The sequence below is a fragment of the Varanus komodoensis genome, unplaced genomic scaffold (assembly GCF_004798865.1).
Source record: "Varanus komodoensis strain SLA01 unplaced genomic scaffold, ASM479886v1 scaffold36, whole genome shotgun sequence".
Taxonomy (NCBI): domain Eukaryota; kingdom Metazoa; phylum Chordata; class Lepidosauria; order Squamata; family Varanidae; genus Varanus; species Varanus komodoensis.
Window position 1 is genome coordinate 6,038,430 of NW_025335873.1, and position 24,622 is coordinate 6,063,051.

The 24,622-nt window shown below is 45.7% G+C and overlaps 1 protein-coding gene across 1 annotated transcript in view; it reads right to left on the bottom strand.

The window, feature by feature from the left end:
• ASTN2 (astrotactin 2) overlaps positions 1 to 24,622 on the bottom strand; it is a 301,533-nt gene that overhangs the window by 218,314 nt on the left and 58,597 nt on the right. Inside the window, exon 4 of the mRNA XM_044439905.1 lies at positions 10,546 to 10,692. Coding sequence (XP_044295840.1) covers positions 10,546 to 10,692 — 147 coding nt within the window. The remainder of the gene's footprint in view (positions 1 to 10,545; positions 10,693 to 24,622) is intronic.

The following is a 24,622-nucleotide window of genomic DNA, read 5'->3' on the forward strand; positions in this document are numbered from 1 at the left end:
ATGCCTGAACTTCATTTTTTAAAGTTAAAGCAGTAGTAGAGATCACTGAAAAAAGATTTTCTTTTCCCAGAAGGCAAACTGGTGAGAATGACTGGAAAGAGACCTGGCTAAGTCCAAGGTGGGGTTGGGGGTCTGCAAAACACAAAACCATGATTTAGAATCCAAATGCAGATGGTGGTGGTGGAGGACATTACAAAGAAACCGGGCAGCCACCGGAGTGGGATGGGGTGACGTGGTGTCCTGCAACAGCAGGGGTTGGACTAGATGGCCTTCATGGCCCCTTCCAACTTGACTATTGTATGATTCCATGACAGCTCGTGGCTCTGCAGCAGGCCAACCTTCTAGCTGAGGAATAATAACTTAATTTGTGTGTGTGTGTGTGTGTGTGTGTGTGTGTGTGAGAGAGAGAGAGAGAGAGAGAGAGAGAGAGAGAGAGAGAGAGAGAGAGAGAGAAATCAGGAACACTGAGGAATGAATGACTAGAGAACTAAGAGAAGTTTGTGGCACTAGGTTAGAGGGTTCCATAGTATTTAGGGACAAAACTGTTGAATTGTGCCCTGAAACAGAAGACAGAAAAGAATGGCTAAGCAGGGATGTGAAGGTCAGGTGGAATCCGGCTCTCCTGCACGTAAGAACTTCTTAAACATGCTTGGCCCTGGACAGGAAGTGAACCGAATGGAGTTCAAGCCAAGGAGTGTGGAGGACTGCTAGCGGATTATTTATGCAACGTCCATAATAGTTTGCACAAGGTATGCAAAGTTCATAATTCTTTGTGCAAAATATGCAAATTGCATAATTCTTTGTGCAAAGTACACAAAGCCTGCAAGCCACACGTGTGGAATCACTTGAATTCACTTCCTGCAGGATCCCATGCGAACTCTCAGTGTGGGACAGACTTAGGGAGGAGAGAAAGCAGGCTAGATCACAAGCTGAGCCCAGTGGAAGAAATCTGATGGCTTTCCGCCCTCAAACCGGATTCCTCAGCCATCTCTAAAGGGAAGACATAATCATGCGATCACAAGGGCAAGCTTCCATTAACAGTCTTAATGCCTTGATGTAAAGCGGCTTGTATCTCACAACACTTTTGAAGGACAGTGAACTGTTAAGCACCCCAAAAGCACCATGGTTTAGTTCTATGAGGATGAACTCCAGGAAGTTCATGCATGCGCCACTCCTCCAGCAAGGCTGTGAGAACTGAAGCTTTCACTTTTACAGATGACCAATGTGCGTTGGTCATCTGCACACTTCACTTTGGTTAATCTCAACTCAATTTGAAAGGGCCAGCTTTAGAGCCCAGGATCATGGTTTGAAGTTGGCTTGTTTCAAGAAACCAGGTTAACCACATGGGGGAGGGGGGTTGAACAATATAGCACACCACAGCTGATTAAAATGAGAAATTAAAATTAATTCATATACAAAGATAATTCTGGTTTGCTCTGCAAGGTGGGGATAAGCCGCATGTGTAGGAAGAAAGTTCAGACCTTATAGGCAGTTCTCAGTCATCACCAGCAAATTCCAGAGTTCACTAGGCCTATATATTTTAGTGCTCCCTTCTGTGCATTCTGATGCATTACTTCAGACAATGAGATAATGAACCAGCTCAATAAATTGGAAGTGAATCCTTCATATCCAGTGAATTACTTTGCAATTTGCACCTTTCCTCACTCTGCCGCAGCAACCAAGTATTGCAGTTTGTTCAGCTATGAGATGGAACAAGCAACTGTTCACTCAGGGGATGGGGGGTTTACACACACCGGTACAGACACCTGGACAAACAAATAATTCTGGGTCACCTCTACAGGTGAGAGACAGACAGAGAGATTGAATTTGTCAAAAAAAAAAAAAAGTTTCAAGCAACACGTCTAATTAAAAGCAAAATGAGAGGCTAGGCTACACCCAGTGTTCACTTGCAGAGATTAAGAGGAAAATTAGGGGGGAGCTGGTAATAGCTGCATCCAATTCTGTGTGCATCATGGTAGAGACAGCCGTGGGGAAAGGACATAAACAATCTTCAGATGAAACAATTAAAGTTCAGTCGCATGCCAATCATGGCATGGTATTTGGGAGCTAAATGAAGTCACGGCTTATTTAGCACTCTGCCATCCTGGGAATCGCATGCAAAATGAACGGGGCTGGTTTTAATCTGCCTACCTTCCTGGCCTCTTAGACCCAGCTCTTCCACAGCAGCCGAGACATTTATTCTGCTAACTGGGTTGCAGACCTCCTCTTCACTGAACCTGCACATCAGCACTCCATCCGTGACCCATACAAAATATAAACTTCCTGGCCAGTGGCAAACTGTTTCCACCTCCTTGTCTAAGCACGTACTTCTGTGCTGCTCCACCACTAATTTAGCACTGCAGAGTCATGCATGGCACATACAAAACCTCGGGGCAGTTGCCGATCCTCATCCGAACAGACCAGGATGGACAAGGGAGAACTAACTGAATGCAAGTGGCACGAGGCTTTGTTCCAACAGCTGCCCCCAAACTCCGCCCAGCACCTGCAGCCCTCCACTGCACTCCTTTACAGCAAGACAGGAGCCGGAAGCGACGCGTGGCATTTGCCATTGTGCAGTTCAGGCATCGGTGGGTCAGGACCACGGAGAGCGCATCCTGGTCCTGGAGAAGCTTGTCGCAGTAAGCAAGAGTTGGGTTTGCTCTCCATGTATCGGCATCAACACTGCTGCTATCATAGGACTGCTGGGCATGAAAGGGGCAGTTGAGAAGGACCCCAAGAATAGTCATGATTTGCAAGAGCAGGGAGGGGGCCTGGGAGAAGAACGCCTGCAGCCAGCCATGACACAAGGTCAGGAGAGACAGGGCAACCAGCTAGAGGAACGATGGACAGAGAGAGGCTTGCCCGTCTCCAAGAAGGACACCCCAGAGGAAAGGGCTCCAGGAGGGTTCTCAAAAGGAGGATCCTTGGAAGTAGTTTCTAGACTGGGCTCAATGAACTGTTCCATGCATGCTCAGGGACACATTCTCTGCTGGTCGTGCTTACTGGAAGTGCAATGTAGAATACAGAGCTTTTGCCAAAGAACCGTCCATTTTGGAAGTGCGAACGGGGGAAACCCAGCTTGCAACACAGACTAAGCAAAAGTGTGTCTTTCCCCCCAGGCCTTTCTTAATCATTAAACTTCTTAAAGCTACTGAAGTAAAAACGGAGTATTATACTACACCTCGCCCAATTTCCTTGTTCTGTAAAGGAGTGGCTTAAGAAGGTCATCTTCATTTTGTTGGTAAGCCGCCCTGGAAATGTTGATTGGCACTGAAGGGGTGGGGGTAATTTTAGTCTTGACCCAACAGCAGTTTCAACTCATTCCCCCAATTTTACCGAGTGTGGCAGTACTTCAGGACCCCTGGTATTGAGACGCAGCAAAGGTTTGGCAGAAGCAACTGCTTCTTACAATTGGGCCACTTGATGCATCTGCCATTCAGCCATGCTTTTATTGAGGTGTACTGAGTTCCGTGGGGATGCGCCTGAGCTTCCTTCCTGGGACTAGGGTCTCCCAAGCGTGTCCTGTAGAGCTTCCGTCTTTGCTGCCTCTGCACATGGCCATTTCATTCCCTGCACTTGTCTTTGAGATTCATAGCGGCCCCGATTTCATAATCGCCACCTCTCACCACAGCCTCCTTCTCCATATGCTGCAGTACAACCCTCACCAGCCTCTCTCACTAACTCGCAGATTCAACGATGTTCTCCTGCCATATATAATCTGTAGACCGGTTGTAAAAACAGCGGCCTTGTTTTAATTGACATCGTATTTCAAGCTGCCATTCTGCAAGGACAAACTCCCAGCCTGGCCCTCCAGCGTCCTTTGCTCCAGCCCTCGGACTCTTGCTTACCGCAATGGCACAATTAGCATATTGCACACGGAACGGAGCCGAACCTAATAAATTCACAGGGGATTCATCATGCGGATGGGACAGGAGAGCTCGTTACCTTGTCCCACATCTCTAACCCTAACCCTTGCCCTTATATTTCTGTTTAACAACCATGTTAGAAGGTCTGCAGTGCCACCCAAAAAAAAAAAAAAAGACTCGGCATTTTGCGCTTTTATACAAGGCCATATATTAGAAGCAATGAAAGACATTTTTACCATCACTCAGAGCTTTTGAAAACTCAAGAGGCCGAGAATCTGATTGCTCCAGCCACTGAAAGCAGGGGTGGAGGAGGGTGAATAGATGTTGTTCAGTGCCACCAAGTTGTGTCCAGCTTATGGAGAACCTGAAAGCCATGCAAAATGTCCAGCCCAAGACAGCTCCACTCTTCTAAGTTCAAGACGGTAGCTTCCTTTATGGATTCAATCCATCGCATCCTTGGTCTTCCTTTTCTTCTGCCTTCAACTTTCACTAGCAGGATAGTTTTCCCCAGTGGGGTGGGGTGGGGAGATGCATTTGCAGCATGGAGCAATAGGAGAGTTTTCTGGATGGACAGAAAGACAAATGTGCTCCTAGATCAAATCCAGAGTTTTCCCTAGAAGCTAAAATGACAAAACTGAGGCTGTCCTACTTTGGACACATCATGAGAAGGCAGGGCTCCCTGGAGGAGACCATCATGCTAGTGAAAGTCCAAGGCAGGAGAAGAGAAGGAAACCCAAATAGGAGATGGGATGGAAGCCGCAGCCTTGAACTTAGAAGAGCTAAATGAAGTTGGCATGGAAAGAACATTTTGGAGGGCTTTCATTCAGAGGACCACTATAAGTTGGAGAGGACCTGACAGAGTACAACACAAACAATGATTTAGATCTCTCAGAAACAGAAGAGGAGGGGAGCTTAGAAGCCCCTGTCAGCATCCTGCTCCTCTGAAGGCACACAGCTCCAGAAGAGCCTCTGCTTTCAATCTCAATGCTGAATCCCAGTACTGAACTTTTTCTAGTTTTGCATGACAACCTGTTTCAGCAGATTCATTGTTAACTAGAGAGTACAGAATCAGGAGGTGGCACGTGTCTTCAAGAGAAGGGTATATGATTTTCTCTTTATGACACTGGAGGCAAGAACAGCAAGCAGTGTATGCTTCAAGTGCAGCTGTGGCATGCATTTAAATTGTGCCCATGTACAATTCTGCTTCAGATGCTAAGTGTTTACAGGAACTGATCAGGGTTGTCATGGATATGGTATTTTGGAAGGCTTTTGTTCAGGGGGTCACCATAAGTCAGAGAGGATTTGATGGCACGTAGCAACAAATGTATAATCTCCTGGTTCAAAGGCAGTTAGCTTCCAGATATATTGTTCATGGATGCTCTCATTAAAATCTTTTAGCAGCAGCCAAAACTCTCGCTTGCTTTTTTAGGATGCCTAGAGCCATCAAATACGCACATCGGTTCACACAAAAGAAGTAGACACCCAAGTTGACCCGACAAAAGATCTCCCAACTGTTTTTTATTGGGCTGACTCAAAGATCACAACACATGTGCAAGTTTTCATGGATTCTGTGAATTCCTGAATTTGCATTGTAAAAACGTGTCCCTGAAAAAGCACAACCTTCTGAAAAGGTGCTGCTTTCTTGAAATGTACAACATTCTCACCATGCACAGCTTTTGAATCACCCAGGTTGTAGTCTATGGAAGAAGCACCAGACTTTTCTGTCACCTTCTCATTCAACAGTTGTTGTTTGCATAATTTTCCAGCTCACACTAAATAAGCAGGGATCAGAAGCACAAGAGCAAACTGAAGAGAGCGGAATATCCACCTGGCCTTCAGAGAAGCCCTAGGCTCAGCTGAGGAACTTATGCCCATATAAACAGGGAAGGAAACATAAACCCAAGTTCCTGAGGGCTTTAAAGGTCAAAGCCCACATTCTGAATTGGGTCTGGAGCCAGACTGAGCGCCAAAGCAAGATGGCGATGCAATGGCATGATAGCATCGCATTGGCTCACCCTGTCTGCAGTCTAGTCACTTCATTTTGGACTAACTGATGTTTGTGGACTGTGTCCAAAGACAGTACCATGTGAAATGCAGTGTAATAATTCCAGAAAAAGGTTACTGGTGTCTGCAAGGCTTCCCTCTGTACTGGAGCGATTTCAAGGCAGTGCTATTCTCAAACCAGATGCAGCCCCCTCTGTTCAGGATGCCACTCCGTATTTCAGCGTTAAAGGATACATCAGAAGAAATATTTTAAAAGATAATATACGAGAAATCAGTGATGGTGAAAATGACACTGGTGTGTCCCTTCCACCGACACTATAATTTCTCGTAAGAAACTTGTTTCGCAGCTCTCAGCCTTTCCATCAGCCAGCCACTAAATGCAATCCCTCCTAGAATGAGAGGAAAGGAGCTGAAATAAAACAAAATCCACTGTGTCTCTGTACTATTACAGTAAAAAATGGAATCACTTAGGCAACCGTCCCCCTGGAAAAAAGGCAGGCGAGCAAATTATGCACATATTCAAAAGCTGCACGGAGCTGCCAATGAACTACCAATAAAGCAGATTAATGCCCTTGGTACTAGGGGGGAGGCACACTTGTGGGGAGGGGGGTATTGGCTGATCTCCAATCCAGGCTAAATGACTTCCTTACAGGAAAAAAAGAGAGGGAGCCCGGTGGAACAGCTCAGCAAAGAATGAGATTGACATCTGTAATGATACTGTGAAACATCTTCTAAACGACATGGGGGAACCTTTCATGGGGAATCGGATCCCTCATTACCAAGGTGAGGCGAGAAGCATCCGTCCTTGTTGATGGCTCGGAAACACTGTCTTTCTTTGCCAGGTCCTTGGAAGGTGCTCTCTCCTTGTGCCCTTGTTATCCCACCTCCAGGAATCTTGCCTTGGCAAACCGAAACATGAAGAGCTGCTCCTTCAGTGTGGCATCAAATCACAGCATCGTGGCTGATGGCAAAAGCACGATGAGCCATTTAGCAGAGCCAGCAGGGCTGGGAGGTTTTTTAATGACACCCAAGGAAGCAGCATCGGTTTGACTTATTTCTCAGCACTGAGGGTGCTCATTGAGCTCCATAAACGGAGGGGATTAAACAATATGGGGCTTGGAAATTAGGAAATAGGCATTGTCCATGCCAAATGAACTGATATCCTGATGACCCCAAAACAGCGCTGATGGAGGCTGGCAGAAAAGCGTCTAAGTCAGGGTCTTCTAGCTACTTGCAGTGTTGGAGTGGTCTCTGGTAGGGCAATTCCACAGTTCTTCAAGGACAAGCTAGAATATAGCAGGGACCTGCTTGGCTTTCCACGTTGGCTCTGGGAAGTTCGATGGTCCATGCTGGAAAATGGGGAGACATTTCCAAGCTGGGAGGGAGGTGCTAGGGAAGAAGTTCCTTGATCCGTTCAGAAGTCAATGGGTGAAGCAAGTGGAAACAAAAAGTCTCTGTTCCCACCACCTAGTCCTCAAGCTACAAGAGCTACCCAGATGCTGCAGTCAAAAGCTTTTCAGAAAGAGAGGACAAGTTTCAACAGTCTAGGAGAATGCTCCTCCGATTTCTACGCTTTTGTAAAGTCCTTTAATAAAAGGACAGCGCTTCTCCAGTCTTATCTGAGTCTGCTGGAGAAGGAAAGAGGGAGGTTGAGATCAGCTCAGGACACCATTACACTGACCTCAATGCCATCTGCTCTGTTTCTGGGTCAACATTAATACAAATCCAGTCTGTGCATTAATGTGCCCATTCTTTCTCCTCCTATATCCTAACCTCTAAGGGACAGATGCATCAAGGGCCCTTCAGCCACAGTTCCCAGCCCAGTCCACCTGCGTCTGCCCTTTTCATGAGTAGCAGCAGCACGGCAGAGCAGAATAGACAAATCCTTCTGTCTCCTTTCCATGGGGAAAATGAGGGCAGCAATGGGGAGAACAGAGAGGGCAACGTCAGGAGATCTAGGTGGAGTCAAGAACCAAGCAAGGTGAGGTCCGAGTGACTTGGATGCAAGCCTTAATAAACTGTGTGTGCTGAGGAATAGAGTGGAGAGAGATTAACGGATCATTTCCCTATTCTAAAGATATTTAAAATATGTATGTTAATGGAGTGGCTTAAACCTGGCTATTTTTTGGCAAAGTATGGTAGAATTGCACTATGGACCAGAGCGCATAATGTGGTCTATATTATGGTAAAATCTAAAGCTCAAATCTTTAAATTTGTAGAACTAGCTGCCTGGAGAGGTGGGGGGCTCTCCCGCACAAGAGACATTCAAAAGGAGACCGGGCAGCATCTGAGTGGGGTGGTGTGACTTGGTGTCCTGCAACAGCAGGGGGCTGGACTGGATGGCCTCCATGGCCCCTTCCAGCTCTGCTATTCTATGATTCCATGATTCTATAAAATAGCAGGAGCTGATCTGTCAACAGGGAGAAACCAGTTTATGGTTATAACACCTTCAGCGGGATCTTAAACCTTTTGGCTATTGGATACTTTGGATCTTGCTGAGCTGCACTCTTGGGAGGGGTGCTATCCCTCCCTTAGAAGACATTCTAGAAGCCCATTTAGATCCCCTCTTATTTATTTATTTATTTGATGTATACCCTGCTTTTTTTCTTATGAACTCAATGTGACTCCTCCTGCTCGGAGTCTTATCCTCACAACCACCACCCTGTGAGGTAGGTTGGGCTGAGAGACTGTGACTAGACCAAAGTAACTCATCAAGCTTCATGGAGAAGAGGGGACTAGAACCCGGATCGCCTCAGTCCCAGCCCTGTGCTCTTAACCACTACATCCCATTGGCTCTCAGTGTGAAATGTTGATTTATCTTGTCAGTTGCCCTTGTCTTTCTTACTCCACTTTCGTTCTGCTGACAACTGAAACATACACGGCAATTGACAAGGCAAGACTGCATATGCCGGACAGCTCTCTCTGTTCCCTTGTACACTTGCAAAAGACCAGGGGAAATTAAACATGAATAAATATATGCAGGCTCATTTGTGCAAAAGACACCCAAGGCTGGAATTCAACCATTTGGAGATGACGGAGGAAGGAAGGCAAGCTTTCTCTCGCAGTCTCGCATAGCCTTTTTCCCCACCACTCCATTACACAGTAATAAAGGCGTCCAGCCTAGCAAAGGAAAATGTAGGAAAAGAAAGGCAGTTTCCTCCAAGGTGAGTCCCAGGAAAACACCGCAACACCACCGCAACTTGTTGAGGGTCCCCACTTACCTCCCAGGAAGGCCAGAAGGTACCGCTACGAATAAAAAAAAAGAGCGCCAGCCGCTTCCAGGCAAAGCCCGGCATTATATTTCACTCAGAACTCCATGAGCATCCCTGCCCATTTGCTAGCACGCCTTTCAGATGACATTGGAAGGCCGAAACTTGCCGGCTTCTTGAGCCCCGGAGGCAAATGCCTCTTAATTCAGAGAAGATGAGAGGCTGGCAGCAAAAGGCTGGCTGCCTCCGGGCTGATTGGCACACTACATTTTTCAAATTGAGGGTGATTCCTGTGAGAGACGGATTCAGCGAATGACTCAGCCAAGCAGCTCCTGAGTCCAGAGACACACGTTCCTGAACCAGGTCTGCTGTGTTTTGGGCGAGGGAATGCTAAGCGAGTTGACAAGTTAGTTTTCTTCAGCGGATGACTGGATGGTAGAACAGACACCATGAATGCAGAAGGCCCTCTAGTTCAACCCTCAGCAGCCCCACTTCACAAATAATAATAAAGGATCAGCCAGCAACAGGAAATGGGAGAGAATTTGGATGGTGGAGTGAGAGCAGGCAATGCTGTTCTTAGGGACCCAGAGGGATGGATTGCTACCGGAAGACCTTCTATGCACCCAACAGAGCTGGCATGCATTAAAGCAGGGAACGCATGGAAACACGCTTTGTACATTCTGTTTTCTTAATTCGCCAATAGGCCTGTAGCATGGGCCCCGGGGGAGAACAGCAGAGGTGAATGATATGGCACAAAGCCCATCTCGTTCTTAGATTTGAACAGCATCTGGGCCCGGGGACATTGTGACTTTATGATTAGCCCTGGACTTCGGCCAGGGAAACAGGGGATAAAACCCAGAACTCCAAAGCACAAAGCTGCGTGGATAACCAGTTCGGACCAGTTTCTCAACCTGACCGATCTTGCAGTTCTAATGCATGTGTAGGGGGTGGGGGAGAGCAAGAGAGGGAAGGCACACGTGCCGTGCCGTGCCATCCTGATCTTCCCCAGGGGATGGGAAAACAGGCATACATAAATGCAGGTGCTTAAATTGGCTAAATCACGAATAATTGATTTGATCGGATCCAAAGGCAGAGCTATGAATTGTTTTCCTAAATAGCAAGGTGTCATGTTCTGGAGCAGAACCCAAGGAAGAGGCTTGGCTCTTCCCACCATTGACGTTCTTGTCCTCATCATTGGCATGACCTCCTCTCCTCCCTTCTCTCTGTTCCTTGGCATGCTTTCTACCAAACGCTTGATCCGGCCTTTACAGGAAGAAGAATATGAGGACAGGTGGATCAAGAATAAAACTGTCTTTCTGCCCCGCCCTCCCCAAGGGGGCCTATGATGCTCCTGGGAAACTTGAGAACAATCGGACAAGGGTTGGATGGTGGTGGGAACACCTGCAGAGTCTACATCCCTAGAGAACCGGGCTTGTCCCGCAGAGCCACGAGGTGGAGGTTCTTACCGTCTGCAATGAAGTGCTCGGGAACATGGAGCGTCACCTTCACAGTAAGCGGGCAGGAGAGCTGAGTGCCGCACACCATGGCCAGGACGCAGGAGCTCACGGCAATGAGCGTAAGGGCTGTTTTGTTCACGGGACTCTTTAGAGAACCTGGAAGGTTATTGGAGTGGGAGGGGAGGACAACACAGATGGACAATTAAAAGGTTGCTCACATCTCCACAACTGTAATGGGGTACGCAAAGGAAATTAATTGGGTGACCTCCTTAGCCATCCACAGGACACCCATCATGGATCCATATGCAAAACGGACACTTCTCTGAGGTGGGTTGGAATCTGGATACAGCTCAGAGAAGAACTAACTCTTCCCCACAGGATATTTAGGTTATAAGAAGCTCCCATTGGAAGGCATGGTTTTGTTAGTCCCTGCAGAAGGGTGCCTGAAAGCCACACTCTGGAAGAGGAGCTTCTTTTGAATGATCCATGGACATGCACCCTCAAGGGAAGATCTAATTTGAGCATAAAATATATAGGGAGCCTGGGAAATCCACTCAACAACCTAACTGCAAAAATCCTGCCATTTTAGGTCCATGGCTCAGGTCTTCATGGTCCTCTAGGGCAGGGGAAGGAAATTACCTTCATAGCTAACCAGGCAGTTTCCCCTCCCCAATCTTTGTGAAGGCAACTTACATTCATCTACTGAAGTTTAAGAACCAGATTCTAGTCAAATTCTGACTTGCCATTTATTTCACCCTTTTTTAAAATAGACCTCACTTCTGTAACAGAGCTGTTCCCAAGCTATGTCCTTCAGAAGTCCTGGATTGCAACTCCAATCATTCCCACTCATCATGGCTGCCCTAATATTGGCATCCCACCATATTCCAAACATTTCGAAGCTGGGGAAGCTCCTCAGAACTGTGATCCGTCACCAATCCTTGTCATAAAGCTATGGGTTTCTTTTCATTCCAAGGAGAAACACCCTTTCTATCACAATCCACAGTCATGCTGCAGTGATCTCAAAGTTAAGACCCAACTTTCATCTGTGCAGGAACATTTCTGGGCAAAACATTGAGAATTTTAGGACAGCATGAACCTTTAGCACACGCAGCCTCAGCATTGAGGCAGAAAAACCCTGTTTGTTAGCTATGAAAACCTTTCCATCTCTCAAAGTTCTGGCCCCTTGGCAAGCATGGCTGAAATATTTTTTGACAGCATAAAGACAAGCTTTGTGCAAGCGAAATCTGATCTCCAGCCCCAGAACTGGAGAGGTCACAAAGAAACTCTTCTCCCTCTCTCTTTCAGCAGACCATCTGTCAAATACTGTGCATGCCAATGTTCTGACACCTAAGTAATAATTCAAAGCCAGCAGTACCTTTGAGCCTACACAGAGTCAACATGTGTAACTCTTCTGCAAAGCACTACACTGCATCTGGTCCACCATCCGGACAGAAATTGAGGATCCAGTAGAGACTGTTAATGAAGTCAGCTCAATGAGAAAGGTGTATGATGTTGCCTTAGCAAAGAAAATCCAGAGCAACACATCCACACACCCACAGATCAGGGCAGCCCCCTTGGCATTGTCTGCCTTTGAACTAAGAAGGGCAGAAACATTCTCTTCGCAAAGAGAAAAGAGGTGGAAACGAGCAGGAAAATGTCAAAGCCGCGGGAGTGATAAATCCTCGTTTACTGTAATAATTGGCTCAATTCCGCTTGTAGAGCAACTTGTGGTCAGAACAGAAAAAAGACCGCACAGGTTGGGAAGTTAAGGAGAAATATATGGACCGAAATCACAGAGGTAGCTCTTCCAGGGAGCTAAGGGTTTTGAAAGGAGAAAAACTGAGCTGGCAGGCTGACTGCTATAGGATTTGCAGAACAGTAGGAGAGTTCCCTCCAGCCCATATAAAGCCTCAGAAGCTCAGAATAGAGGTGCAGCCCCTCATCCACCCCTCCGAAACCAAAATCAAAATGTACTGATACCCCTTCCTAATAGAGGCAAAGAACCACCACCAGAAAATTCCCAAACTACTTCACTTCCCCAGGGTGCGAAGCACCACAAATGAAAGCTTTGGTCTCTGCTTGTTAGCAGGATGTAAGTTAAGCGATAAAGCATCGGCAAAAGATCAAAGCAGGCATCATCAAATTCCCTTTTGATTTTATAAATGTTTAAACTAATTTCTAATTCCAAATGGCTGAGGACCAGACTACCTGCACAAATCCCTTTGCTCAGGCTGACACTTGAAGAATGGATCTTAAGCCTTCCCACCCAGCTTCTCCTGTACATCCTGCCCATGTACGAGTTGCGTTCGGCACGTGTGGAAGCGGGGCGACTCACCTCTAGATTCTCGAAACCTCTCTGTTTAGATAAACTGTTGGATTGATTTATGCAGCCAACATTTTCCCTGCTTTTCTGTTTTGTTTTAGCTCTCCCCATTATCTATCTATAATTTTGTGCTTTTGCTTTTGACTTCTATTTCTTCTATCGAGTTTTGCACTTCCAAATGTTGTTAGTCTGAAGTATGATTCATGAGAAGGGAGGGTATGCATACAATAAACTCGCTTTGGTACCCAAGTGAAATTACAGTTGATGGAAGCAAACATTACAGAAAATTGCTAGCAAACCCAATGCATATTAGGGGGAAATGCATACATATTTTCATATGGGAAGCATCTGCAAACTGATGCAGAAGTAAGAGCACACTGAATGCCTGCTTGGAAAAAAGCATGAATATTTTAGAAACTAAAACAGATATTTGTCGGTCCCTAGGAAGCTACTTTTCTTTCTGAACACTGATCTTGTTTTTCCCAGATATCAACTCTCCTTAGCCAGTTATTGCCTTCTATGACATGCACTTAAATTCCTCCCTCTTGTGTGATAATGGATCAGGTATTTCATCCCCCGTGACGTGAACAAGGGATTGCCGACAGCATTAAAGTGGGGACTTTGCCGGGCGGGGCAGCATATAGACCAACCCATCGTGACCTCCCCTTATTCTTCGGCCATTTGTCCTATTCGGCATAGGCGTTCTATAAATGCCGGGGAAGCCAGCAAGGGGGTCTTTCAACCTCACACGAGCAGCACTGGGAAAACCCGAAGGGCAGTGGTACCCACTCCACTAGTGTCCCCTTTAGAAGACACCCCAACACACCACATTTCCACACACAGGCTTGGACAATGGGTGCATACAATCCAGCACTGGACACAGTTCCACAGGGACTCCTGTACCGACCTTCCAAGTCCTGGTACCCCCAAATCCTCTGAAATAGGAACCCTGGGACAGTCTACTATGCAAAGAACATATTCTGTCACTCAACAGTCTCCTTCCTGATATGCCCTCCCACCCCTTAGGATCTGAAATGGAGGCCCTGCTCCGGGAACCCTCCTTGAAGGATGTCAGGAGAGTGAATACTCGGAGGAGGGCCTTCTCTGTGGTGGCACCCGACTGTGGAATATGCTCCCCAGAGAGATTTGCCTGGCGCCGACACTATATTCTTTTCGGTGCCAGGCAAAAAAACCCCTTTTTTATTTGCTCAGTATTTTAATATATAAATACTTTAACTTGGTTTTAACATCGTTATGCTCAGCTATGCTTTGTTATGCTTATTATGTTGTATTCTGTCATACTTTTGTGTTGCTTGGTTATTTGTGGTTTGTAAGCCATCCTGGGACGTTTTGTAAAGGGTGGGATATAAATACTGTCAAAAATAATGATAAAAAAATAAACAGTGTCCCCTGGACTCTTGCCCCCCTGGATAAAGGGCTGCCACAGGGCCAGTATACAGAAATCTGCCCACGCTCTGTCAGCAAAGCTCTCCGCCATTTTCAGCCCTCGTACTTTCTCTGCAGATCAAACTCTGCAGCATAATCACTGTGCACATCGCAATTAAACGCCCACAAGAGATAGATGGCTGAACGTGAAAACTTCCAAACACCAGAGAAATTTATGCTTTATGACCCAACACTAACCAAACAAGCTGCAACAGAATCTAAGGGTTTCAGTATTTATTTTAAGGACATGAAACTAATGCCAATTCTCCCCTGCCCCAGAAGCTTGCCGAAAGTGGGCAACTAATACTGGGAACCAGTGCTACTCCAGTTGATGATGGCTGGGGTGAATAACAAGGCTGTGCTTGGGGGAGGCATGCCCCCACACATCTGGGTCTACCAGAGAAACATCTGGCCAGTGGTTTGGCAGCCCAGCACAATTTAAATGCAGGGAAAGACTTCATACCTTAAGGGCATGTTTGTGTAAGGAAGAAGCAGCTGAATTTCAGCTGGGTTTTGAGTTGCAGAAGCCACGCCGAGGAGGACTGGTGGAGAGAATCCTTGAAGGAGGGGGAGACTCAGAGGGTTGGAAGGAGGCCCTGAAGTGCAGTGCTCTTGTTTTAAAGAACAGAAGGAAGACCAAGGATAAAGCATCAACAGACAAACAGTTGCTTTTAGGGAAGGAATGATATCCAAACATCATGTGTCAGATGATCACATTAGCAGCCTCTTAATTAGCCTGGAAGGAGGGTTGTATTCAGAAATGAAACTCAACATGGCGGCCTATAACCCTCTGCATGAAAGCAGTGGTGCCCCATAGAGCTTCTCCCCGACCTTCCCTTTTATGCCACTTCACACAGGCACCAATTAAGAGTTGCCTCAGACTCGTTGAGGGCACAGAGACTGCTAGGAAAAAGTTTCCTGGGAAGTGGCCTACTCCTCTGAAGATTTCGAATCCTTGCGTGGGAGGCACAGGAGCAGAACTGTGAGAAGGGAGAAGTCAAGGGGATGCTAAGAAACAGACCGGGATGCTTCCCGCTCGTTTGCTCCATCTCCCAGCTTGAAAGTGGCAGAGTCACACCTCTGTAAACGCCTGCTTAGACACAGACCGTCCCAAACAGATTTATGACGGACTTAATAGCATGAGTTCTTAGCAATATCATCCTAAATCAATTTGATAAATACACTGTTGGGAAATCAGCCAACCCAAACATAATGAACTTTAATTACCCAATTTTTAATCAGCTCAAATATTGTTAACTGGAGCCAGATGTAGGTGCTAAAATGACTAGAAATTAGGCCTTTCCCTTCTCTCTGAGAAGGCACAGTGCCACTCGCTACAGCGTGGTGAATTCCACCTCCGGAAAAGGGTGGAAATGAAAATGTCAGGGACACAAGAAGGTGGGCTTAGTAGACCAGCTTTTGAAATGCCGTAAAACCTTTTCTGCATGCAAGGTGCGTGGCAACCTTGCAATTTGGGACAACCTGGATGTCCAGCACCCCAAGCAAGCAACCAAGCATGATACTTCCATCCATACGCTCACTCAGCTTGCACCCAGGAGATGTCGAGGGAGGGGCGCTTCCCCATGAAGTACCTGCTAACTCCATGCCTTGTCAACCAAGCCCTTTCCTTACTAATTATCCCCTTTTTATGTTCAGGCACAGACTCATTAATGCAATCTCATACCACTGCATTTCCAAAGTGTCCAGCAACTCAGACTGGGATTTGAAAATCTGATTCTGTTCAAGAACTAATTGCCAATTTATTCATTCTCTTTCAAAAGATGCTGCTCAGGAGGTGTGGAGAAGACTCCACTCAAGAGACTAGCTGGTATTTTTCCCATCTGCTTCTCTCTTACCAACTGGAATCTTAGAGATGTGTCAAAAATATTTACATTTATTTTAATGGAATGATTTCTGCATTTAATTAAGATATTTCATTTTCTGTAAAGTGACAATGAGCAAGATGAGAAAAAAGAATATACAGTATCTCGCAAAAGCATTCATGCCCTCTACAAATAGCCTCCTTTGATTTCACCACGTTTTGTTGTGCTACGACCTGAAAGCGACATGACTTTAAATTGTAGTATTACCATTCAAGGGATACTAGATGCGCCATGCTGTGAAGGTGCACAACATTTTTATTCTGGTGTGAAAGTTAAGTAAACAGAAACAAACGGGTACAAGGTTTCGTCCCTTTGCTATGACATGTCTAAACAGGCTCAGGTACAACGGTCTGCTACACAAAAATCACACGCTGCACAATAAGCTGTCAAATAGAGCCCTCCTGTGTGCAATTCCAGTGCCACATGATCTAAGATTGAATAAGTACAGGTCAGGGGACAAGTGGCTGGAGAGCAGCACTTGTGAAAGGGACCTCGGGGTGCTGGTTGACTGCAGAGCCAGCAGTGTGATGCGGTGGTCAAGAGGGTGAACGCCACCCTTGGTTGCATAGGCAGAAGTGTGGCTTCTAGATCCAGAGAGGTATTACTACCACTCTATATGACTCTGGGGTGCCCGCAACTGGAGTATTGTGCTCAGTTTTGGGCCCCTCATTACAGGAAGGATATAGCCAGGTTGGAGTCAGTGCAGCGCAGGGCCACAAGGTTGGTGGCCGGTTTGCAGGGGATGCCGTACGAGGCGAGACTGAGGAAACTGGGTCTCTTCAGCCTGGAGAAGAGGAGACTCAGAGGGGATATGGTAGCAACATACAGGTATGTGAGGGGATGTCACATGGAGGTGGGGAGAGACCTGTTCTCTCCTGCAGAGGAAGGCAGGACGCACTCCAACGGAGCAAAGCTCAGGGAGCCAAGGTTCCGTTTGGATGCCAGGAAGCACTTCCTGACGGTTGGGACCCCCAGGGTGTGGAATGGGCTTCCACGGGAGGTCGTTGAGGCCCCATTGGTGAGGGTGTTCAAGGATAGGCTGGACATGCACATGGTGGGCATGTCATGAGCGGAGCCAGCTGGTGCTGGAGGTCAGACTAGATGGCCCGGGATGCCCCTTCTGACCCACTCTGTTTCTATGTTTCTATGTACGTTTCTGGAAGTTTCCAGAGCTTGCTGTCGGGCATGCGGCATCATTTATTTAGTTAATGCATTTCTATACCACCCCAGAGCTGAAGTTCCCTTATCATGAAGGCCTTTCAGCATGTAGAAGACTTGGAAGCAATCCAGATAACGTCAAAGTTATGTAGCAATACAGAAGCACCGTTAGCTCCATGCCTACAAAATGGAAAGAGTGTGGCTCAGCCATATTCTGGAGAAGGACATCCACCATCCATTTGACAGAGAGGCCACTGAGTTGCTGGAAAGATTCACAGCTGAGATGGGAGAAACCATCCATGGGCAATGCTCCCCTGGATAGTTGTGAGGCCTTATTGAAGAGTGAGTAGAAAGATGTTACTGAAAGAAACCCAGATTGAAATCCATTTGAAGTTTCAAGAAAGGCATGGGGGAGAGACAGCAAACATGTGGAAGAAGACTGCCTCTACAAGGCCTAAACTGGACTTTTTGGCCTTGCCGCAAAGCACAAGGCATGGAACGAAGCCAACAGTGTTCATTACCCTGAAAACAGTGTTTCCGTTGAAAGGTGAGATAGTAGCAGCATTGTGTGGTGGAGATGTTTCTTCTTGGCAGGGACTATGGAACTGGCCAGGATGAAGGACCAGAAGGATGGAGCCAAATACAGGGCAATCCTAGAGGGAAATGGACCTGGGATTGGGGCAGAAGTAGATCCCTCAAAAGACATATATACTGGAGTAGTTTAATCACAAGAACCTGAATGTCTCCAAACGACCCTGTCAAAGCCCAGACCTCAATCTGATTGAAGATGTGTCACAAGACTTGAACATCTTTCTCAGCGGTGGCGCCTAAGTTATGGAATGCACTCCCCAGAGAGGTCCGCCTGGCGCCGTCGTTATTTGTTTTTCGGCGCCAGGCGAAGACCTTTTTATTTAAGCAGTATTTTAAATGTTAATATTATTGAATTTTATTTGGCCAGGGCGGCTTGTTTTATAGTGTATGTTTTATATTATATATTTGTATTTTATTGTATATATTTTAAAATGTTATTTTAATCTTTTTGTTGTAAGCCGCCCCGAGGCTTCGGCGAATGGGGCGGCATAAAAATGTTTTAATAAATAAATAAATAAATAAAACATTGTTGTTCTCCAAAGGCTCCCACCCAACCCGACAGAGCCGGAACAATTTTGCCAAGAAAAATGGTGAGCCCCTGCAGGACAGCAAGTTAGCCAAGAAGCCTCACGGCTGTGCTTGCTCCCAAAGGCACTGCTACAAAGCAGTGATTCAAGTGGGGTGAATATTTATGCAAGCAACGAGGGCTACCCACGTCCATGCCGGCCAGTTGGCTCCCAAGACCTCGGACCACCGCCTCCTGCTCAGACCCAATCACATACTTCGTTTCCTCTTCTGAAGCATCAAGAATGGCACCACTAGCACCCAGCAGGAATGTTTGCCAAAGCCCAGCTCCACATTTGCTCCTGCCTACTCTCGATTAACCACAGCTGGCTAGTCTTCCTTTGTTTCACCCCCACCCCAAGCTTTGTATAAACTATTTCCTCTTCGCTTCCCCACCTGCTCAAGCTCCTACACATCCACATGGCATAAGCAAGGACATTTTTCTCCCATGAAATTGGAAACTCTCTCATAAATCAAGCATATCACTTTGTAATAGCAAGACTCTCCCTGGACTTTAACCAGATAGCAGGCGCTCCTTACCTGCCTCCAAAAAACAATCAGCAAAGTAGATTCCACAGCGAAAACAAGGTTGCCCCTAAATAGATATTTCTCGCAGAGAGCCAATCGGGCTTCTTAGGAACAATTTTAGATTTTTAAAAAGGGAGGCTCAACCAATGTTTGTTTCAAGTTGGTCTAATTGGGATATTGCAGTGACTTGGATTTTTTCCCCCTCTCTTTTGGACAATTTTAGGCCTTGGACGTGTGCTTGTGTGTCTTTTGTGAGCAAAACCAGAATTCTCATATCATTAAACCCCTTCCTGACCAAGTCCCAATTCTGTAACCAACACTCACAGGCCCAAAAAGGATATTTCAGAGGCCATGCAGGTTAAGCCCCCTATAAATAATTTGAATATAGACTACTGCACACAAATATGTTCACTTCCCAATGAACTTTTCTCTACAGAACTTCAAAAGTGACCGTGTCTTTCAGGATGGGCTGCAGGATTTGTTCATAAATAAATTCCATAGGAGGGGAAAACACCAGTTGACAATCTGCCTAGATGGTTAGGGAAGTGTAGGCCAAAATTAAGAATTTTATTTCCTGAAAAATCAATTTCTCTTTATTTATATTAAATATTTACATTATTTATAGACCATGTCCAATGCAAAATTGTTCAGAACTCAATATACATTAAAAATAATTTTACAAAAGGTAAAAGACTAATACCAAATTATATTAGTATGTCACTAATTCTAGAAACACTGCAAGAAATAAGTGTTTTCACTAATTTCTGTCTTTAAGGATAGCTACCTTTACTTTGCTTCTTCTTCTCTATTTAAATTTCTTTAAAAAAAAATAAGCTATAATTATATATTAACTCTGGTGCTCCCATATAAAAACCAAGAGAAAGCTAATTAGACAAATTGATCCTGTTTATGAAAATCTTACTTAGCATCTTGAAGTTAAAAAAGTAATTTCATTGTTTCACAACTGTTAACCAATTCCCTGTTATAATTAGCATACCTATCAAACCTGTTGAAAAGTGGTTTGTTTGTTTGTTTGTTTTTTCTTAATGTTTTTAATATGGCTGATCCATCAATTTTTTGCATGTTTTTATTACTTTTAGCTGCTAGTTTTTGGCAGGAAGGCAGTATATGAATAAATAATTGCTTTTTAAAATAAAGATCCCCCACCCACACACATCAGTTTTAATGCACCTATCTCAGGCCAAGGAATAAAGCTTTAATTTTAACTCCCTAACTAGGGTACAAAATCAGGTTTCACATTTTTAATCCCTTTTTTCCTTCTTTCTTTTTTAATAATAAAGTGCCCCCACCACCCCGGAGACCAGTGCTACCACCTCACATCCTAATTACTAAGCCAGAAGTAGAACAATTTGCCTCTTCATGTATGACAAAGAATTTTCTCTTAAAGCTAAGCCCATCATGACAGAAATGGCAAAACTGGTACATGAGGAATGAGGGGGTATAAGAGGGAATATGACTTGTTCTCAGCTCATAAGCCATGCTTAATTAAGCCAGTAGTGTTTGAGCTGAACTAGCCAGGGCTTAAAAATATTCAACAGTATCTGATGGGTTAATGAATGTGATTTGAGTCTCTCCCTTTCTCGCTGCTGTTCAAGAGCAGCAAGAAACGATGGGCTGCCTTGGGAGCTGTGTTTGTGCGTCTCAGGAAGCCTCTGTCACTTGTTGGGGGGGGAGAGTAAAGGCAACTGGAATCAATATTATCTGGACAGTACTTCCTCACTGAAAGCCCTACAAGCTGAACAAAACATGCATCTCTGTGTGCATAGAACCACAGATGCTTCCTCACTGTCAGAACAGTTGAACCAGCTGCCTAGACAGGTGGGGGGCTCTCCCACACTGGAGACCTTCAGAAAGAACCTGGACAGCCTTCTGAGTGGGATGGTGTAACATAGTGTCCTGCAACAGCAGGGGTTGGACTGGATGGCCTCCATGGCCCCTTCCAACTCTATGATTCAACATCCCAGCATGCTGTGCTGAGAGGCAATGTCCAGAACTTCTACTTACATTTGCTCAAAGGGGAAGAGGCTGTTCCCCAAGACTGTAGTGCTGATAAAGCAACTCTTCCTTAACTGGGAGCTGTAAGAAGCACCTATGCTAAGAAGGTAAATATTGCTACCTGTGGAGCAAAGAGGATAATTTGTCTGATGCAGGCAGAATAGCTACGCACGCTCTCACTCCCTCCTTCCCCAAACCAATCATCTTCTACAGATGATAATTCACAGCAGGGTCAACAGAGACGGCAAAATCTTTGACTTAAGCAGCAGGAATTGCCGTCTCCCACAACTGCACTCTCGGCATGTTCTATTCAGCTGGAAGATCTCGTGAAGCCTTTCCCTAATCTGTCCCTAATACCCAGAGTCCCCGCCAGTTATAGACTTGAGGAGTTTTCATGCCTGATGCATTAAAATAAATATGCTTTTCTGTAGAAAGTATAATGTTTCAAATATTGATCTCTTTCCTCCTCGTGTGTGTGTGTGCGTGCTCAGTGCACTGGCAAACCGTGTTTGAAAATTGTCCCCTACTGTTTTGAGAGAGCTGCGCACACAATGCAAAAAAACTGTGGCAAATTAAAGGCTGACACATTTATTGCAATTTGGACTTCTTCAGAACAAGCACCTATTTCATCATATTATCCTGCTTTAGCTGGGAGAGGAAGACACTGAGGAATGAAGAAATGTAAAGGCAAAGCAAACAAGGATGGAAATAAAGAGTGAATGAGCAATAAAAGATGAAAACTCATTAGCCTTCTATTGGCCCTGGTGTGTATTTATGATCATAAGCCTGACACCAGTTCTTGAGACTACAAGGAGGTTTTGTAGGGATGGGATGGCATTTTTTTCCCAGTGTCATAGCAAAAACATAAGGAGATAATCAGAAGCACAAGATGCTTTAGCAATCCAGATCAACAAGTCCCAAAGAGGGCAGAACCGCTGCAAACAAAAGCTACGTCCCCTTACACCAACTGAGGAATTCACCACGTCACAATAGAAAGGTGACTCTTGGGGCATAAAAGAACCCCAAGCCAAACACATTTTGCAGGTGCACGCATGCAGGGTTAAGAGCTGTCTGTGGAGAATTGCCGAAGTCCTGACAAGGTGCTTCTGAGCAGAAGAGAGCTTAGCAAAGTCTACAGACCTGAGAGAAGTTGCTGCTGCAAGCCAGAGCTGAACGGAGCTTCTCTCTTTCTTCTGGATTTGGATAAACATGGGATGGTTAACTGAAGGACTAGGGGGAGGGAGATTTGGCAACCTTGCTGCCCCCTTCCCCAAATACACTTACACGTTGCCTCCTTCCAAACGTCCCGCCACCGGTCACCACACTCCAAGGCGTCTGGAGAGATGCTAGGCATAATTTTGTTTTTATTCATCCACAAGGTTCCAGAAAAGCAGAGAGAGTACTGCCCGTTATCAAGAGGTGAAGTATCAGAATGATGGACCATCTACCTGTCCTCCCTCAAGAACATTGTGGGTACATAAAACCAGGGTGTCCTTAGCTCTGAAGAGTGAACCAGAAGAACAAAAGAATGCGGGGCTCTGCATCTGCTATTCTGTGTGGCGAATTTCTCAGTGTGGCATCAGAACTAAATGGTTTTCATTGCACTTTTATCTCAAGGTTGTGAGCTGCCCAGAGGTGCTGTGGTACAATTGGGTGGCATACAAATATTTTAAATAAATGGATGAAGCTGTGCTTAAGGGACACTTGGCCCACCCATGTCATCCTTTATCCGATCGCTTCCAGGTTGTGTTATCCAAGCCAGCCTTGTGGTTTTAGCCTTCTATTTGTGCTGCTGAGGGGGAATTCGTTTTGTCTCCCCCCTCCTCTTCTCCCATGGACACTTAATCAATGAAATCAGTTTTGCTTTCAGCTCCTCATGCATCCATGTGCTCAGGAAGTATCATCACAGAGTGGGAACTGCTTGAGTACTTGAAGGCATGAAGTATCTGTTTCTTCAGCACCCATCAAATGAAATCCCTCGCCAAGAAGCTGGTAGATTCATCACTATTGCCTTGGTTGGACAAGAATTGAATTCTTGGTCGGCTCCAAGGTGGCAGTGGAATTAGTACTCATGTGGAAGAGATTTGTCCTGATAACGGGGCTCAGGGTGGGTGACATGGAAGGACTTGATTCACTTATGTGTAAAGGACTTCAGAGTGCTTTGATGACTCAAGAGGAGAAGCAAGGAAGCAAGCTTGGGCACTGGGGTGTCTCCTTTTTAGAAAGTCACAATCTACCTATTTTCTTTGCGATTTGTGCAAACCTTATAGCAAATTTTAGCTATACTTGTGAACTATCGGACCTGTTTTTTGCAACTTTCTTACGAGTAAAAGTACACAAAAGTACACAAATTACAGCCCACTTTGAAGTGGAAGATTTTATGTTGGCTTGACCACACAGCATGTCAGCGCTGGGTTGAGAGGCTGGAATTGTCAGGGTGGGGGAGAGCAGGGCCAATTTGCCTGATTTTATTCCCCCCGACACACAATTTCTTGTACATCTCTAAGCCGGGCCATTCTGTGAAATTTGCTGTGGCATATATGTAGATTTTGGATGCTAGAGTCAGGAAAAAAAATAAGATCTTTCGTTAAGACGTACCTAACTTTGGACATTAATAAACAATACTGCAAGAACAGTGAAGGGAGAATTAATTACGAAAAGGCCTGCATCTTGCACAAAAAAGATATGCACAAAATTGCACAAAAAAGGCACAGAAGCTATCAGGCGACTTTGGGCCAGTCACAGACTCCCACCTCAACCTCCTTCACAAGGCTGTTTCTGTGAGGAGAAGCTTGTGAGGAGGAGAATTCTATAAGAGCACTGAGTTCCATGGAAGGAAAAACAGGTGGGATATAGATATAAGAGATAAAAAATAAATGCACACCTTCATCTTCTTCCCTTATCCCTTTTGCACCCCCTCTTTATCACTTTGTTATCTCCATGCATCAACTGTTGCACCCCCCTGTGGTCACTGAGCCTCTAAGTGTACCCCAAAACTTTAGGGAATAGCAGAGGTAGTGTCCTGCCCAATTTTCTGACAATCCGTAGTGCCTTTTATCAGGTTCTAAGATTGCAAAACCTCACACCAAGTCTGTGGATTTTGTAAGTAGACTTTGCATCAAAATAGAAATTGCTCCCTCCCCTTCGGCAGAAAGAGAAGTCTGCAGCTGAAGGCACCTTGGTGGAAGACTCTGCTGGCAGAAAAGGGGCACTCCAGGATCGTGCCATTAGAGGCCACGAAGCCCCAAGATCCTCAGCCCCACCTTCCTCCAACCTGACCCTCAAACAGGCCTGGAGCTAAATTCTCACCTACTGAAGCTGATGAAAGAGGGAGGGTTAAGAACGATTAGCATTTGCCACCCCATCCCTCCTCATAAACTATCCACCCCTTGCTACAGAATGCAGCTTCCATGGATTCTTCCCCACACCAACCCCTCTTCCATGGGATTGCTTGGCACATCCAGTGGGAGAATCCATTTAATACTGCAGCCCTTAAAAGAGCCCAATGTGGCGGGGAAGCTAGCAGCTGGCATATTCCAAAGCTCTGCTCCAGAGCTACCCAGAGAGCTTGTGCCTT